This window comes from Cavia porcellus, unplaced genomic scaffold, assembly GCF_034190915.1.
Source record: "Cavia porcellus strain 051 isolate PalLab524CR breed Dunkin Hartley unplaced genomic scaffold, mCavPor4.1 scaffold_18, whole genome shotgun sequence".
Classification (NCBI taxonomy): Eukaryota; Metazoa; Chordata; class Mammalia; order Rodentia; family Caviidae; genus Cavia; species Cavia porcellus.
This window is the reverse complement of record NW_026947501.1, coordinates 43,944,186-43,960,475: the sequence shown is the minus strand read 5'-3', so window position 1 is coordinate 43,960,475 and position 16,290 is coordinate 43,944,186. Positions and strand designations below refer to the sequence as shown.

General features: G+C 39.9%; 1 gene segment (V, D, J or C); it reads left to right on the top strand.

The window, feature by feature from the left end:
- Positions 1-8,250: 8,250 nt before the first annotated feature.
- LOC100723461 (immunoglobulin kappa variable 3-11-like) lies at positions 8,251-8,883 on the top strand. The segment is given in 2 exon segments: positions 8,251-8,308; positions 8,510-8,883. Coding segments are annotated over 2 exon segments (423 nt in total).
- The last annotated feature ends 7,407 nt before the right edge of the window (positions 8,884-16,290 follow it).

Genomic DNA, 16,290 nt, shown 5'->3' with positions numbered 1-16,290 from the left:
CTAGTGGAAACCGATGTACAATAGCTTGATGTGACTTCAAAACAAGATGATATTAAATAATTACTAGCTTTTATGATGTGTTTTTTTCTTCAAAATAGCTTTCGTACTATCATTCGAACAACCCAGGTTAAAACCTATGCAATTAATGAGTGAAAACATTATATGGCTTCAAACCAATATGATTGAGAATCATGATTACCACATACTTTTTTGTATTCTTATCATTCCTTAGACTAGGGAAACTATTCAGTATTTATACACGTGAGTTTGATTTATCTCACTTATGAGTATAGTCTCAAGCTGTGTCCATTTATTTATAAATATCTCAATGTGATCATTCTTTATAGCTGAGTAGTACTCCATTGTATAAAAATACCCCAAATTTTTTTATCTATTCCTCAGTTGATGGACACTTAGGTTGTTTCCAAGATCTGGCTATTACAAATTGTGCTGCTATAAACATGGTTGCACATATATCACTGTGGTATGATGCTTTCAGTTCTTCTGGGAATATGCCTAGAAGTGGAATAGCTAGGTCAAATGGTGTTTCAAGTGCCAGCTTTCTGAGAAATCTTCAGACTGACCTCCACAATGGTTGTACTAGTCTATGATTCCACCAACAGTGCAGGAGAGTTCCTTTTTCCCCACAGCCTCTCAAGCATTTGTTGTTGGTGGTTTTCTTGTTCTTGGCCATTATTTCAGGAGTGAGATAAAATCTCAGTGTGGTTTTAATTTGCATTTCTCTAATGACCAGTGATGGTAAACTTTTTTTCATGTATTTACTTGCCATTTGTATTTATTCATCTGAAAATTGTTTATTCATCTCATGCCCATTATTGGACTGGATCTTTGAATTTTGGGGGTCTGATTTTTAAAAATTCTATATATGGTTTAGACAGAAGTCCTTTGTCTGAGGGGAAGTTCACTAAGATTTTTTTCCCAGTTTGTGAATTTTCTCTTCACTATGCTGGAGATTTCATTTGGCATGCAGAAACTTTTTAATAACAGGCAATCCCGATTATTGACTCTGGAAAGTATTTCCCATGCAGTTTGAGTCCTGTTCATGAATTCTCTACCTACTCCTATGTCTTCAAGGTTTTTACCCAATTTGTGTTAAAATAGATTTAGTGTTTCTGTTTTAATATTTAGATTTTTGATCCATTTAGATTTTATTTTAATGCATGGTGATAGGCATGGGTCTAGTTTTAGTTTTCGGTATATGGAGAGCCAGTTTTTCCAACACCATTTATTAATGAGACTGTAGTTCTTCCAGTGAACCTGTTTGGTCCCTTTATCAAAGATAAGGTGATTGAGTGTGTTTGTAGTTGTGGTTGTGTCTTCTAATCTGTTCCTCTGATCTTTGGCTTTGTTTTGGTTCCAGTACCATGTTGATTTTACTACAGTTGCTTTGTAGTATAACTTCAAGTCAGGGATTCTGATACCTCCTTCCTTGCCTTTGCTGCTTAGCATTGCCTTTGCTATTCTAGGTCTCTTTTCACTCCAGATGAATTTTAGATGTGATTTCTCAAGTTCTATGAGGTATGCTGATGGTATTTTTTATTGGGATTGCATTGAATCTGTATAAAAGTTTTGGGAGAATAGCCATTTTCACAATATTTATTCTTCCTATCCATGAGCAAGTGATGTCTTTCCATTTTCTGATATCTTCTTCCATTTCATTTTGCAGAGTATTATAATTTTCCCTGTATAGTTCTTTCACTTCTTTCGTGAGAGTAATTCCTAAATATTTCATTTTTTTTTGGTTGCTAGTGTGAAGGGTGTGGCCACTCTTATTTTTCTGTGACTTTGTTATTAGTGTATAGAAATGCTATTGATTTTTGAGTATTGATTCTATATCCAGCTACATTACTGAATTTATTTATTACATCTAGGAGTCTTTCAATGGGGTTTTGGGTATCTTCTATATAGAGTATCACATCATCTGCAAATAATGATAGCTTACCATCTTTTCCTATCTTTACACCTTTTATTTCTCTCTCTTGTCTAATTGCTCTGATTAGTATTTCCAGAAGTATATTAAATAGGATTGGTGATAAGGGACATCCTTGTCTTGTACCTGATTTTAAAGTAAAGGCCTTCAATTTTTGGTCATTTAGTATGATATTGGCTGTTGGTTTTCATAGACAGCCTTTATTATATTGAGATAAAGAGCATCTATTCCAATTTTCTGCAAGGTTATTTTTATAAGTGAATGTTGGACCTTATCAAAAGCGTTTTCTGCATCTATAGAAATGATCACGTGATTCTTACTTTTTGCTCTATTGATATGGTGTATTACATTTATTGATTTATGTATATTGAACCATTCCTACTTGGCTGGGGTGAATCCCACTTTGTCATGGTGTATGATCTTCTTGATGATTTGCTGCATCCTATTTGCCAATATTTTATTGAGGAGTTTTGCATCTGTGTTCATTAGGGAGATTGGTCTGTAGTTCTCTTTTTCAGTTGGGTCCTTCTCTGGCTTTGGCATTCGTACAATGGTTGACTGACAGATGCTGAAACTGTATACATGAGTCTCCTGATCAAAATGCCCTTCAAGTAAACCAATTTTGTTAAAAGCACTGATGCACCAGTGTTCAAACTAGCTATAATTCATTCTTCACACCTTGTAGAGAAACTGAGGAAAAATAAATGGAGGGTCACTTGCAGGAGATCAGCACTTCTAGGGCCTTCTCATGTCTCAGCTGCACAGTTTCAATCACTAATGAACTGTTGAACATATGAGCATTGTGAGCTGCTGGGGATTTCAGGTTCTGCTCTAGTAAGGGATTTGGGATGGGGAGGATGGGCCTGGATTCACAGATTTAACCAGGAACCCTCAGCTTCAAAAAATTTGTAAGCACTGCAGGGTATTCTGGGCACCTTTCTTTTTCACAAAACTACATCTGTGTCATTTCATGTGGTCACATGCTACATCTTAACTGACCTGTGACTATGATCTTTTCAGAATTCTACACAAACTATTAGTCTTTTACCCTAAGTAGTTGCATGATTCATTAATAATTGTATTCAATTAAATTTTCTATAGAATCCTGTGTGGTAACAGGCAGAATAGCATCAGATTCCTGAATACTGGTGCAAAGATATAGTCAAGGCTTTAAGTTCCAAAAATTAATAGAATGGACATTAAAGATCTTCCACGAGATGCCAAGTGACCCTCCAATAATCAAAGCAGTGAAGTCTCTTCCTGTAAACACAAGGACTGTAGAAGTGATGCTTTTCCAATTGGGAGACTCAAAGGCAGGTATCTCTCTGCCCAGCTCTCTAAGCTCATCTAGTTGGGGGTTTCTGTGCACAATGAGTAGTCTCCTCCATCTTAAAGTTCCTCACTGTCTCCTATTTTCTTTAGTCAGTGGTAATGCACCTGACTAACAATGATGCCCCCTCCTAGGAGGACTGTTAGAGAGTGAACTGTGAGTCAGCAATGATAAGAGAACAAGGTGCACAGCCCTGACTGTGGACAGCCCTGAGTGAAACGGGGATGAAGTGACCATATGAATTCAGAGATGGAGGGTTCAGAACTAATAGAACCCATCTCTATTCAGAGATGCAAAGTGTGCAGTGAGGCAAAAAGAGAACAATAGGGCACTCTACTCATGGGAGAGCCCTTTGTTTGTGCTGTGGCCTAAGGGAGAAAGACATTCTCTGCTGGAAACGTGTGTCACCCTAGCCTGAAATGGGACCCCAGAGAACTGTGGCTGCTTCTGAGTAGAGCTTATTCTGCACCGGTGCACAACCCTGCCCAGCCCCTGCTGATTTGCATGTGGGCAGGGCACAGCCAGCTGCTTAAAAGGCTGTCACACCCTGTGCAAGAGTCAGTTCTATTCAGGACACAGCATGGGCATGAGGATGCTTACTCAGCTGCTAGGGCTACTGCTGCTATGGTCCCATGATGAGGAAAGTTTATTCAAGTGATTTAGTGCATTTAGAGTTGCCTGGCTTTTCAGGGATGTCCTGCTTTTCCATACTGTGCTTGTATTTGTTATGTTTCTAAACTTAGGTGCCATATGTGAAGTCCAGATGCCTCAGACTCCATCCTCCTTGTCTGTTTCTGTAGGATACAAGGTCACCATCAATGGCAAGGCAAGTCAGGATGTGGATTTTGGTTTAAACTGGTAACAACAGAATCCAGGGAAAGTTCGCAAACTGCAGATCTCTGATGCAGACAGTTTGGAGTCCGGCATCCCGATGTTCAGTGACATTGGATGTGGGACAGATTTCCCTCTCACCATTAGCAGCCTACATCCTAAAGATGTTGTGTCTTATTACTGCCTACAAGGTTGGGAGGAGCCTCTCACAGTGGTACCAGTGTTAACAAAAACCAGCCAGGGAAGGAGAAGTGAGACGCTGGGCTGCCCCAGCTGCCACACTTGCTATACTCAACAGTAGAGAACATTTTTCTGAGCACTGGATGGAAGTTCACTTGGAGGCTTTAGAAGAAGGGCCCAAGATTGTTCTCTACATCCAACCTCTCATCCGATTTCCTTAGCTCCAGTAGCGCAGATCTGACTGTGCTTGTCCTTGTTTAATGAAGGTCACACATGAACATACATGAACAATGTATGTGATGGTGTGGTTTTGGATTCAGACAGCAACAGAGAAGGCCTTCTATTCATTATAAGTAAGAATTTTTAAAGACTTGCTCAAATTTTAGAGGACATTTAAATATATAGAAAAATTTAAATTATAGAAGTGGCCCCTACAACCCTGGACACATGACTAAGCACTCTATCATCAACATCCAATGACAAGTTTTTGCAAATAGTTAAGATGATATGCATGAAAAAAATCATATAGTTCATATGAAGATTCACTCTTGGTGTGGTACATTTCACCAGGATAAACAGGTGCATATGCTGCATTTGGCTATGACTCAATATTGTTTCACTGACCTAAGACTCTCAGCCCTGAAAATATCGCCATTCATTCTATTTTCCCTTATTATTTGTGTTTTAACATTCTCACAGTTTGTTTTCTTTTCCAGAATGACAAAACCTTGTTTTTACAGTATAGAAGCTTTTTGAAATGTAATCTCAGAGTATACTGCATTGAGTAAGAGAATAATTAACTAATATTGAATAACACATATTGTTAATTATAAGGTTCCTTTTTACCTTCTATGATTATCTAGAATATCATGGCTTACTGATAGTTTTGGAATAGAAACCTTTGATTAATTGATTTCTTCTCAGAAATCATCAGATTTGCATGGAATAAGAATTTACCATCATTTTAAAAACATGAGTTACTTTTAAACTTTTTGGCCTTTAAGTTTACCTGGATTTGCCAGTACAAATTTAGAACTCTTGCGATTCTTCTTTTGTATCATTTATAGTCATTCACTATTTCACAGAACTTAGTTTGGGCTCTTCTTCTGTTGCTCAGGAGAGTGCCCAGCAGGCTACCTTTGTTCTTCAGCATTTTAAAGGAAAAGAGCCCATTTAATTTCATGCTGAAACAATCTCCTCTCCTGTCACATACTAGCATGTGATTTTCATGACTGTGCAACTTGAACACGTCTCACAAACCCAGTGTCTTAGCTGAGTGTGAAAACACTTAGCTGAGTGTGAAAACCAGAGTCAAATCTTTGGGAAGAAATGGAGGTGGCTTAGTTGAAGTAGGGTCCCCAATAGGCTGTCTACTTTCCCTCCAAGATGGCTTCACTGTCGCTGGTGACAACCACTATAGGGACCCAGGGTTTAAGGCTGCACTATTGTTTTCCAGACATATCTCAGATTGAGGCATACACTGTGTGCCCACTGTATACCCCATTCCCTCCTTCCTCATCACAGCAATACAATGTTCTTATTTATCTCCTACTTTGCAGTAATTTTTAATTTCTTGTGAATCAGCATTTTTGTTTTTAATGGTCACTTCCAAAGCATGTCAAGCACAGAATGCCAAGAAAATGGTAACTAATAAGCATTAATAAATAACATGAATGATAGGAGTTCCATTTTATTTTATGACTAAAATTCTGTCATTTATGATGCTCCCACACCTTGGTTGTTGTGAATAATGCTTACTGAACATGAAAGTGCAGATGTCTCTTCAAGATTCTGATTCCGTTTCTTTCAGAGATACTCCCAGAGACGAGATCATATGTTGGTTCTATAGCTAAATTTTTGAGAAACCTCTATAAATGTTTCTTATAATGGTTGTACCAGTTTACATTTCCACCAACAGTACTACATGGTTTCCTTATTCTCCACACCTTCAACAACAGCTGGTATTTCTCATCTTTTTGAAAATAATCATCCTAGTAGATATAAGGTGATATTTATTATGGTTCTGGTTTGTATCTCCATGCTGATTAGCATGGTTAGTGGCATTGAGTACCTTTTTACATATCTACTGATGTTTGCTTCCTTTGGAAATAGTTGTATTCTGACCCATTTTTAAGTTGTGTTGTTTGTTTTGTGTTTACTTTTGTTTTTGCTCTTGAGTTCTATTCATATATTTCTTAGATATTAAATACCTATTGGATATTTGATTTGTAAATATTTTCTTGCATCCTGTAGATTTCCTTTTCTTTTTCATTTTGTTGAATATTTCCTTTGTTTTGCAGAAAGCTTTTGTCCCACTTGTTTAGTTTGGTTGTGATTTTTGTGTGATATCTGAAAGGACACTGCGAAGACCAGGTCAAGGTACTTTACCCGTTTCCTTTCTTTTAGATTATATAGTTTCAGATCTCACACATGAGTCTTTAATAAACTTTGATTTTATTTTTATAGATAGTGAGGGCATAAGTTTAATGATCGTTTTGCTAGTGAATATCCATTATTCCCAAAACTATTTGTTGAATATACTTTCCTTTCCCTATTGTGTATATTTGGTGCTTTTATCTAACATTCATTAATCTATAGGGAAAGTTTTGTTGTCTGTCTCCCAGAAAATGGTATCAGTACAGGGAAGGAAGAGAAACCTGGTGCTGCTCATCTGTACAGGTGTGGCTATCCACTGACCTACACTACTGAGCCTAAGTGCAAGCTGCCCTCTGTCAGTTCTCTTCAGAGTAAGGCTGTACCAGGGATCTCGGGAAAGACTACAAAACTGCAACGCAAATGACTATCTGGAAGACAAATTTCATACAAAGGCTTAATTCAGTTTGACACAATCAATCACCTAGGGAGATGATAAGACACAGTAGAGGTAGAGAGAAGCAATGTCCCTGTTATGGGTTAAAAACTGGTGGTCAATTTACCACCAGCTGAGTTAAATCAGCATGGTTCTGACTGTAGATGGCCCACTGAGGGAAGTGCCATCATAAGAACAGATGTGGAAAGGAAGAGGAGATGTTGTAGTTCTCCTAAGTGTTTTTGTTTGAAGCTTTCCCTGATATGAACTCTGTCATTATAATTGGAGTAGCTTGGGGCCTTGTTGCTGAGAAAAATCACGGCTCAATTTGAGTGAGGTTTGGTCCTTATGTTCATCATTACTACCTGGCTTTGAAGCAGAAGATATGTGCTGTTCATGTTCCTTGACAAGCTTGTCATGCTGTCTTCCTGACATGTACGTGGCTATTATCATTGAAGGAGCTCAGGACCTCATTGTCACAGAGGATGTCTGTGATAATTTTTAAAGGAGACCTGGTCCTTATTTTGAGCCTTCTCAGCACAGATCTATAAAACAGACTTGTATGAAATGTTATCATGGGCTCTAGACCTCCAGTTGGACTCATCAGAGGCATTGTCATGGACTCCATGTCTTCAGCTGTATTGATGCAAGACATTGCTGTGGGATCCAGGCCCTCAGATGGATTTTCTAGGTCTTCAGTATGGTGCACAGATTTCCTGCACTTTGTTGTAGGTCACTCTGGGTGACCACGATAAAATGATATTACAAATTTGTGTCCTGTATGTAGTTGTTCTCCTTGCAGCTTCTGACTACAACAGTCTCTATAAGCTTCTATCTTATTCCTAACAGGTTTGCACTGAACATCATCTGGCTGAGTCTTGGAGTTTGATGATACAGGGTGTCACAAAGAATAAATTCTGTGAACACAAAAGGGAAATTCTTTATTTAGGCTGAACAAAGAACGTTTTCTGACATGAACACCTGGGAAGAAGTTGGTCAAGTGTGGAGAAGTCCAGACCAATGTTGGCAGTGCTGGAGCCCAGCTCTCTCAGGTCCAGCTGCTTTGCATGCTCCTCCCAGCCTGCCCTGCTGTCCAGCGCCCATATCAATGCCCCGTTCTGCTGGATGATTTGCTTCAGCAGGGACTCAGAGTGCACCATGGAAGCCTCAGCTCTGCTCCTCTGCCTCCTGGTACTAAAGCTCCCAGGTGAGGGGACTATGGGATGATGGTTCAGCACATCTGTGGAAACTCTTTTAATGCGGGGTCCTGTGTCCTGGCACCTCTGATCAGCAAGCACAGTAATTAAAGTTCAGTGTTTATCAATGTGCTGAGAAGACACCATTTAGAGTACAATGGGTGTTACCTAAATTACATAGGTAACATTTCTTTTCTATGTTTCAATCTCAGATACCACTGGACAAACCCTGCTGACTGAGACTCCAGCCTTCCTGGCTGTGTCTCTTGGAGAAACAGTCACTCTCAGCTGCAGGGCCAGTCAGGGTGTGAGCAACTACCTAGAATGGTACCAGCAGAAACCTGGGCAGGCTCCCAGACTCCTCATCTATACTGCCTTTAGCAGGGCCACTGGTGTCCCAGCCCGGTTCAGTGGCAGTGGATCAGGGACAGACTTCACTCTCACCATCAGCAGCCTGCAGCCCGAGGACATTGCAGTTTATCACTGTTTCCAGGATTACAGCGGGTGTCCCACAGTGATTCAACCTGTGACAAAAACCTCCCTGATTGTTTGTCATGATTTTTCTCATTGTAACTGCTTCTTTTAAGGACAGCTGCTGTGGTTGCTCTCAGTTTAAATGCTCTGCCTACATCTGGCAACCTTGTGACTCTGAAAAGTAACTTGCTGATAAGATTTTGACTGATTCCTGGATTTGTCCTCAGACTCAGGCGCACAGCCACGTGTAGGAATAGCTTTCCTGCTAATGCAGTCAGATCAGACTCACATTAGTGGTTGCCTAGAAAGATGTACATTTTATGCCCATGAAAATAAGACAATACAATAGCCAAGAGAAAAACTGCATCATATGCTTGTGAGATTAACTCATTATGCATTCTGAACAGAAAGCGTTCTTCCAATTTTCTTTTCTAGTATTAACTTGATTCATTGCAGTGCTAATTCTCTTGCTATTACCATAAATATTAGCTTTTTCAAAAATGATAGATCTACAGTTTTGTTTTTCACATCATTTTTCAGTGTTTTGGCTGAGATCGAGTGCAGTGTTATTTTTCTTTTATACCAGCACAGCTGCTGGGTCTGTACTTATACTTCCCACTTATTACACAGGTTAGTTCCATTTTCATGTGTAGCCTGGTATTTCATATCATGTCACTGGCTTTATAAAACTCTTGGCACAAATTTTCTTTTGAAACCTGCATGAGATTTTTCTATTATAGCCACTTTTCTTTTTTTTCCTTTTTAACTTTCTGTTTCCTCCTTCCTTTATTTTTTCAATGGCGTTGAACTCTGATAACTGACTGAAACAATCATAATAATAATCAGCAATGGCGCCTCTTTCTTATTTTCTTGTTATTAGCTCACTCATTCATCTTAATTTTAGTAAGATAATCAGAACATGAGACTCCAGCCCACAGAATGCAAGTTAGGGCAATAATGTTTATCTGACTCAGTGAGCTTCACAGCTCCATTTGCTTATCTTCCACTAAATAGTTAAGCTCAATTAAGAACAGTATATTCCTGAGCTGGGCATGGGGGCGCACTACTCTAACCCCAGCATTTGGGAGGCTAAGACAGGCAGGTGGATCCTTGCGGATTCGAGACCAGCCTGGCCTCCAATGTGAGTCAAGAACATCCTGAATCACGTAGTGAGACTGTCTCAGAAACACACATACACACAAAAAATTATATTCTTCATAATTTTTCTTTTTCTCAGATTACTTCTTATATATGTATTCATTGCATAGTATTTAAAATTTGTGCATTAAACCATTTTGAAATCATTTAACGAAATGAAATCATTTAATAAAGTAAATCATTGAAATGATATATATATATATATGATGTGATATAAAATATAGTAAATATTTAAATTTGAAAAAATACAATAAAAGACACATTGTCACCAGTTTCCCTTACAGTATTTCCCCTTGCTCTAAACATACTCATCCTACTGTTCTTTCCTCTTTCTGAAGCAGTTCTGGAAGTCCTCTTTCATGAGTATGTTAACTTGCATTGTCATGGCTTCCTTGATGTCCACTTTACAATGTTTACCTCTCAGGGTCCTTTTGACTTTAGGATGAGCCAGAAGTCATAGTGTGATCTGGGTATGGTGATGCATGCCTGTAATTACTGCATTCAGAGGGCTGAAACACAAGGGTCACCATGAGATTGAGGCCATGCTGCATTACATAGCTAGCTCTGGTCTCAAAAAAAAAAAAAAAAAAAAAGTGTAAGTGCAGATAAATCACAATATATACAAGAGGCTGCCTTCTGTTAGATGGTTCTTGGTAGCAGGCTTCATTAATTCTTGGTCACACCTTGTAAAGACAAAGTAACGGAGAATATTTTGAGGACAATCTATGGCAATGCGTTTTTTTTTTTAAATTGGGATAATGTTTTAAAAATATAAACATTGGGCCCATTTGTTAACTACACCTTTTATATACTTGAAACATCTTTTCAATTTCAAGATAAATCCAATAGGACTCTGTGTTATCGAACTTTCCATTGCTGTGACAAAATATTTGTGATAAAGTGTTTAAGAGAGGAGAGGTTTATTTTGGCTCATGGTTGTAGAAATTTCTGTCCATGGTCTGCTGACTGCAATGCTTTTAAGGAGATGATGATATAGAAACTCCGTGGTGTAAGGAAGGATTGAAAAATCTACTTATTTCATGATTTCCAGGAAGCAGGGGAGAGAGAGAGAGAGAGAGAGAGAGAGAGAGAGAGAGAGAGAGAGAGAGAGAGAAAAGAGCCAAATCACCTGAGATTCCAATGCCTCCTATTAATTCCATCAACTTCTGACCTCATTAAGGGATTAATCCACAGGTGAAGTTAGAGTACTCATGGACCCATCACTTTCTGAAAACCCCACTTTGTACTGTATGACTTTTGGAGGGCATTTTGATCTAAATCATAGCAAATTCCTATTGTTGCTTTATTGAAGTAATTTGGAGAAAGTTTCATTGTAATATTCAGTTATTTCATAAATCATTGTTTTGTAACAGACAGTTACTGGATATGCCATCATATCTAGTCAGAAGCCTTTTGTACATTTACACATTATCTATGTTAACTTTTTATTTTACTTTACTGTCAGAGATAGAAGTACAAAAATGGTGAAAGGAACACAGCCCATTGACTTACATTTAGTTAACTCCAGTAGATGAGATTGTACTTGCATATCCTGCCATAACTATTAGTTGACATTCTGTTAGTTGGAGAATATGGTGTAAACAAATCACCACAAAATATTGAAGCATGTAGCAAAGTGTAATTACTTGTCAAACCTTGGAAGAGGATGAATCAGTTTATTTGAGACATCAAGACATTCGACACCTTCACCAATGTGGCAGCCCCAAGAATTTCGGTAAAGTTTTCATTGCACCCTCTGCACAGCAAGTGTTTTCATTAGACAGTCAAGATAATCACAATTTTTCCTGCTCAGTATAGCTACTTGACCTGCTGCCATCAATATCATGTGGAATGAGAAGAAGTTCCATGGCAAGTTTATGTGATGTATTTTGTTCAACCTGCTTTGATGGAAGGAGCAAGAGAGTTAACATAGCCTAAGACCAAGCTAAGGACCTGAGGAAATGTTCATTCCAGATGATAATGAGCCCTGCCAAAAAAATCTCAGGACCCAATCCTTTTCTATAAGAGTGCTATGGTTTTCTAACTCCATTCTTTCTTTGAATATAACTGAGGATCGTGTGGGGTGAGGATTATGTGATGACCTTTATTCAAATCCATAATTGGCAGTTGGCTTACTGTGACCAGGAGAAAGTGAGTAGGAAAAGAGGAAGCAGAAGGGAGGAAAATAACACTATCCCAGTTGTCAGTGTCCTTGGATTGAGGAGGAAGTAGATTAACTTTTTCACCTTAGCACTGTTAGCTTCTGTGTCAAATGTAAATTTGTGAGGGTTTCCTGAGCTGTAACACAGTAAAACAATGTATTTGTGTTTATTACCTTAGGGAATAATCTGAGAGTACCTAATATATATGGAAATATTGCACAGTTAGTTCCTTTTGTTGACAATCTTTTAGGGGAACTATATGTTACCTCAGGCATGAAGATGTACTTGGAGGAATAAAACACGTAAGACTTAAAAATTTAAATAAAATTAAAAAAAAAACCTATCACTATAGATAGTTGAATGAAATTATAAATGAACCAAATTATACAGGTGTTAATTGATAATTATCCAAAGGATAGAAACTTAAAAACTCATGATATAAAATTTCTAAGAGGTAAAGGTACACCTGAATAAAATTAAGGTTTTTTTTTTTTTGTATCTTGAAATTAACCTTCAGTGTGTGGAGCAAAGTGTTTGCTATTATGAATGGCTGCTCTCTTGTGAGCTCTCAAAAGAGGACGTGATAATACCTGTGTCTGAATAAATCTAGCGAGTCACCTCTCTTTAGTACTCTAACTATATTATAAAAGTAGCTTACAATGTCATCCTTTAGAGATGGGTGGGAAGAGGTTACCTGATAGCATTTCTCCGTTCAACCCCTAATCCCAGCATTGTCTGTGAATTACAGGTTAATGGTGATTATAAAGAAGATACAGGAGAAGAGAGGGAAATAGGATTCTAACAAAGAGTTTTCCTGCAGTGAGGAAATGAGGAAGTGTGAGATTACTTTGTCTTCTCTGCATTAACTACTCTATTAAATACTGATTTCAGCAATTAACTCAGGAGGTGTTTCCTGATCTATGACTCAGAAATTTTCTTCCTTACACCAATGTATTTATAATCATGCTTATTACTTTAGAGGTCCTCAGAATAACTAGTAAATATTAAACAAATGCACTTCTAGTTTATATAGTGTATGAAGGAAAATACTCATTACTTCAGTGACAAAGATCTAACTAAATGCAACAATGTAAATAGTAAATGTATATCTATGTAAAACTGTACAAACTTGTAGCATTACACATAAAAGTATAATTGCCACTGAAACATAAAATATCCTGGTGAACAAACCAAATAATATCAATCTATGTATCTGATTAAACAAACTATATAGCCTTAATGAACCAACATTAAAAAATGTCAAAAATAAGAGACAAACCAGAATACAATGTCACCATATTTATTTTGAACACAAATGTCTGTATCAATATATTTGCTATTCTGAAAATCATCTATTGTGATCTTTATATATTATCACCTCTTGTTTAGTTGGACAACACAGATGCTCTTAGAAGATTTCTGGAATGAGTGAATATTCGTGATATTGGGAACACCACCTGCAGTAGCAGAGTCACCAATGTACCAGCAATGAAGCTCAACTAAATCTAGAACTGCTGTGTCCATATTATATTCCTAGCATTTAAGTTCATTGTTTTCAATGAAAAGTGAGAGCAATGGTTTCCTGAGAGATATTACACTGTGTGATACATGCGGGGTGGGCCCACAATCTCCCTGGAGCCCAGCCTGTTTGGGACTTTCGCACCTCGCCATCATTGTGCAGAGGAGGGGGTGCGCGGATCTGGGGCGCCTGCATTAGCCTCCCCGTGTGTCTGGAAAACTGTGGATGTCTCAGCGGGCAGTGGAGCATCGCAGGTTCCAGAGGCCCTGCAGCCTGTGGTGAGTGCTCAGCACACTCTGCCCAAAGCCCAGACTATTCAGGTCCCTCCAGGCTTCCGAGTGCAGTTGACCGGAGCCGCGGGAGACAGGAGACCAAACTCGAGCAGGATCAGCTCTCAAAGTTTATTGCGTACAGCGAACCGGACCTAACAAGGTCCGCCACCCTCAACGTTGGTTCCTCTTCTGCCCGTTGGGGGCAGGAACAACCTCTTATAAGGGGAAGCAGTATCCAATCACAGAGAAGCGCGTCTAACAAGCTGATAGGCTAGCGTCACGGGTAACTGGGCAGACATGACAATTTGGCGGGCATGTTCAGGCCGGGAAGAACCCGGAAGCAGGAAATGGGCGCCATCATAGGCGGCTTCCCACATCTCCCCCTTTTTTATTTATTAAAATAGGATGGTCTGTGGGTCCCTCCAAGGTGTCTATGACCTTGTTGCTGTTAGACACCTAGGAGTGGGCCTACCTTGTAGGCCGAGGCATGAGAGAATGTAGAGGTCTATACCCTGCTGTAAATCACCCTGTTTTGTGCATATCCTTGCGCCAGGACCATGCTCAAGGTGAGTGGTTCATTTTTTTCGCAGGGCCAGGCTTTTGTGAACCGAACCTGGATGCATATAGACATTCATTCCTACCTTCCCCCCAACCTTTGAGGCGGATGGCACTGCAGTACCCTTGGTCTCGCATCTCAATGCCAATAATTTGACTCCAGAAGGGACCCCTGGCCTTATAGGCCATGTATATCTGAGTGGAGCCTGTCTTAGGTTGACCGGGAGGGCTTTTCCCGTCTTACCCGTCATTGGCTTGCCCACTCAGCTCTTATAGCTGATGTTCTGCAATGTGAAGGAGATATGTGGCGGCCTGCTGGCCTGATGGGCCACCTGCTGCCATTTGCATGGCTGCCATAGCTGTGATCTTAACCTGCTGCTGAGTTTGTATGAGGCGATCTAACAAGCATTTGAAAGGTGCCAATGTGGGTGGGTGGTGCCAAGGACCCCAAAGATATTGTGGTGGTTCTGTGGAATCTGAGCATATCACAGGGGTGATTAATAGGAACCCACAGAATAGAAAAAACTCCAAACCAGACATTTTAGTTTGTAGATGGTCTCGGGCGCTGAGCGTCGGTCCCAGAAGGGTCGAGTTGACTTGTGTCCGCGGGCTTATCCTCCTGTGGTTTATCAGGAACTGGTGGGGAGTTTACTGCTCGTGTCAATCTTTCCGGGACCCACAGCGGCTCGCGACCTGGTTCCTGTGGGAAGACACAAACCGCACCTCGGGTCCAGCTAACCACTGGATCCGGGCCCATCCATTGTCCTGTAAGGACATCTTTCCATCTCACCAGCCCTTTGTCGGCTGGGGACGGATTATTGTGCTCCATGGCAGGGGAATGATTATTGTGATTAAGGTTTAAAAAATTTATGGTAAAGAGTGCCAATGATATTCTTCCTTTGGGCGTTAGGCCATGGCCTATCCCCTCTTTTTGCTTTTGTAAGACACCCTTGAGTGTCCGATGGGATCGCTCAATGATGCCTTGTCCTTGAGGGTTATATGGAATGCCATGCTTAAGGACAACATCCATTTGTTGACAGAATGTTACAAAAGTTTTGCTGGTGTAAGCAGGACCATTGTCTGTTTTTAATATATTGGGCTTTCCCCAAGCAGCCCAGGCTGCAAGATAATGATTAATAGCATGGGTGGCCCTTTCTCCAGGTTCTGCCGAGGCAAACATAACCTGAGAAGCGGTGTCAACCGAAACATGTACATATTTGAGTTTTCCGAATTCTGGGATGTGTGTAACATCCATTTGCCAAATATGATTGGGGCGCAGTCCTCTCAGGTTAACACCAATAGATTGTTGAGGTGAAGAGATCACACAGGCCGGACAATGTCGTACTATGTCTCGTGCTTGTGCTCTCGTGATGTTAAAGCGCGCCACAAGGGTGCGGGCATTAACATGGAACTGAGAGTGGAATTTTTGGGCCTATTCTAGAGGACTGGGAAAGGTGAAGATCCATACTGGGCGCGTGGCCAAGTCCACCAAGGCATTACCTTCCGCCAAGGGTCCAGGTAGGTTAGTGTGAGCTCTGATATGTGAAATGAACATTTTTGAGGTCCTACTCCATAGTAGATGTTGAATACCTCGGAATATGGAGGCTACCGTTGAAGAGGGTTTGATGGGACCTGCCGTCTCCAAAACTTGGAGAGCATTTACCACATACTTGGAGTCCGACAGGAGGTTAACATCGCCTGGAAAGCGACGTAAGACCTCCTGTATTATCTGGAGCTCGACCACCTGGGGTTGGTCTGGAGTAAATTGGATAGTTTTTGGCTCTTGACCCATAACCACATATGCGCCTATCCGTGAAGATTATTGGAGCTCCAGTTATGGGGTATGCGGATGT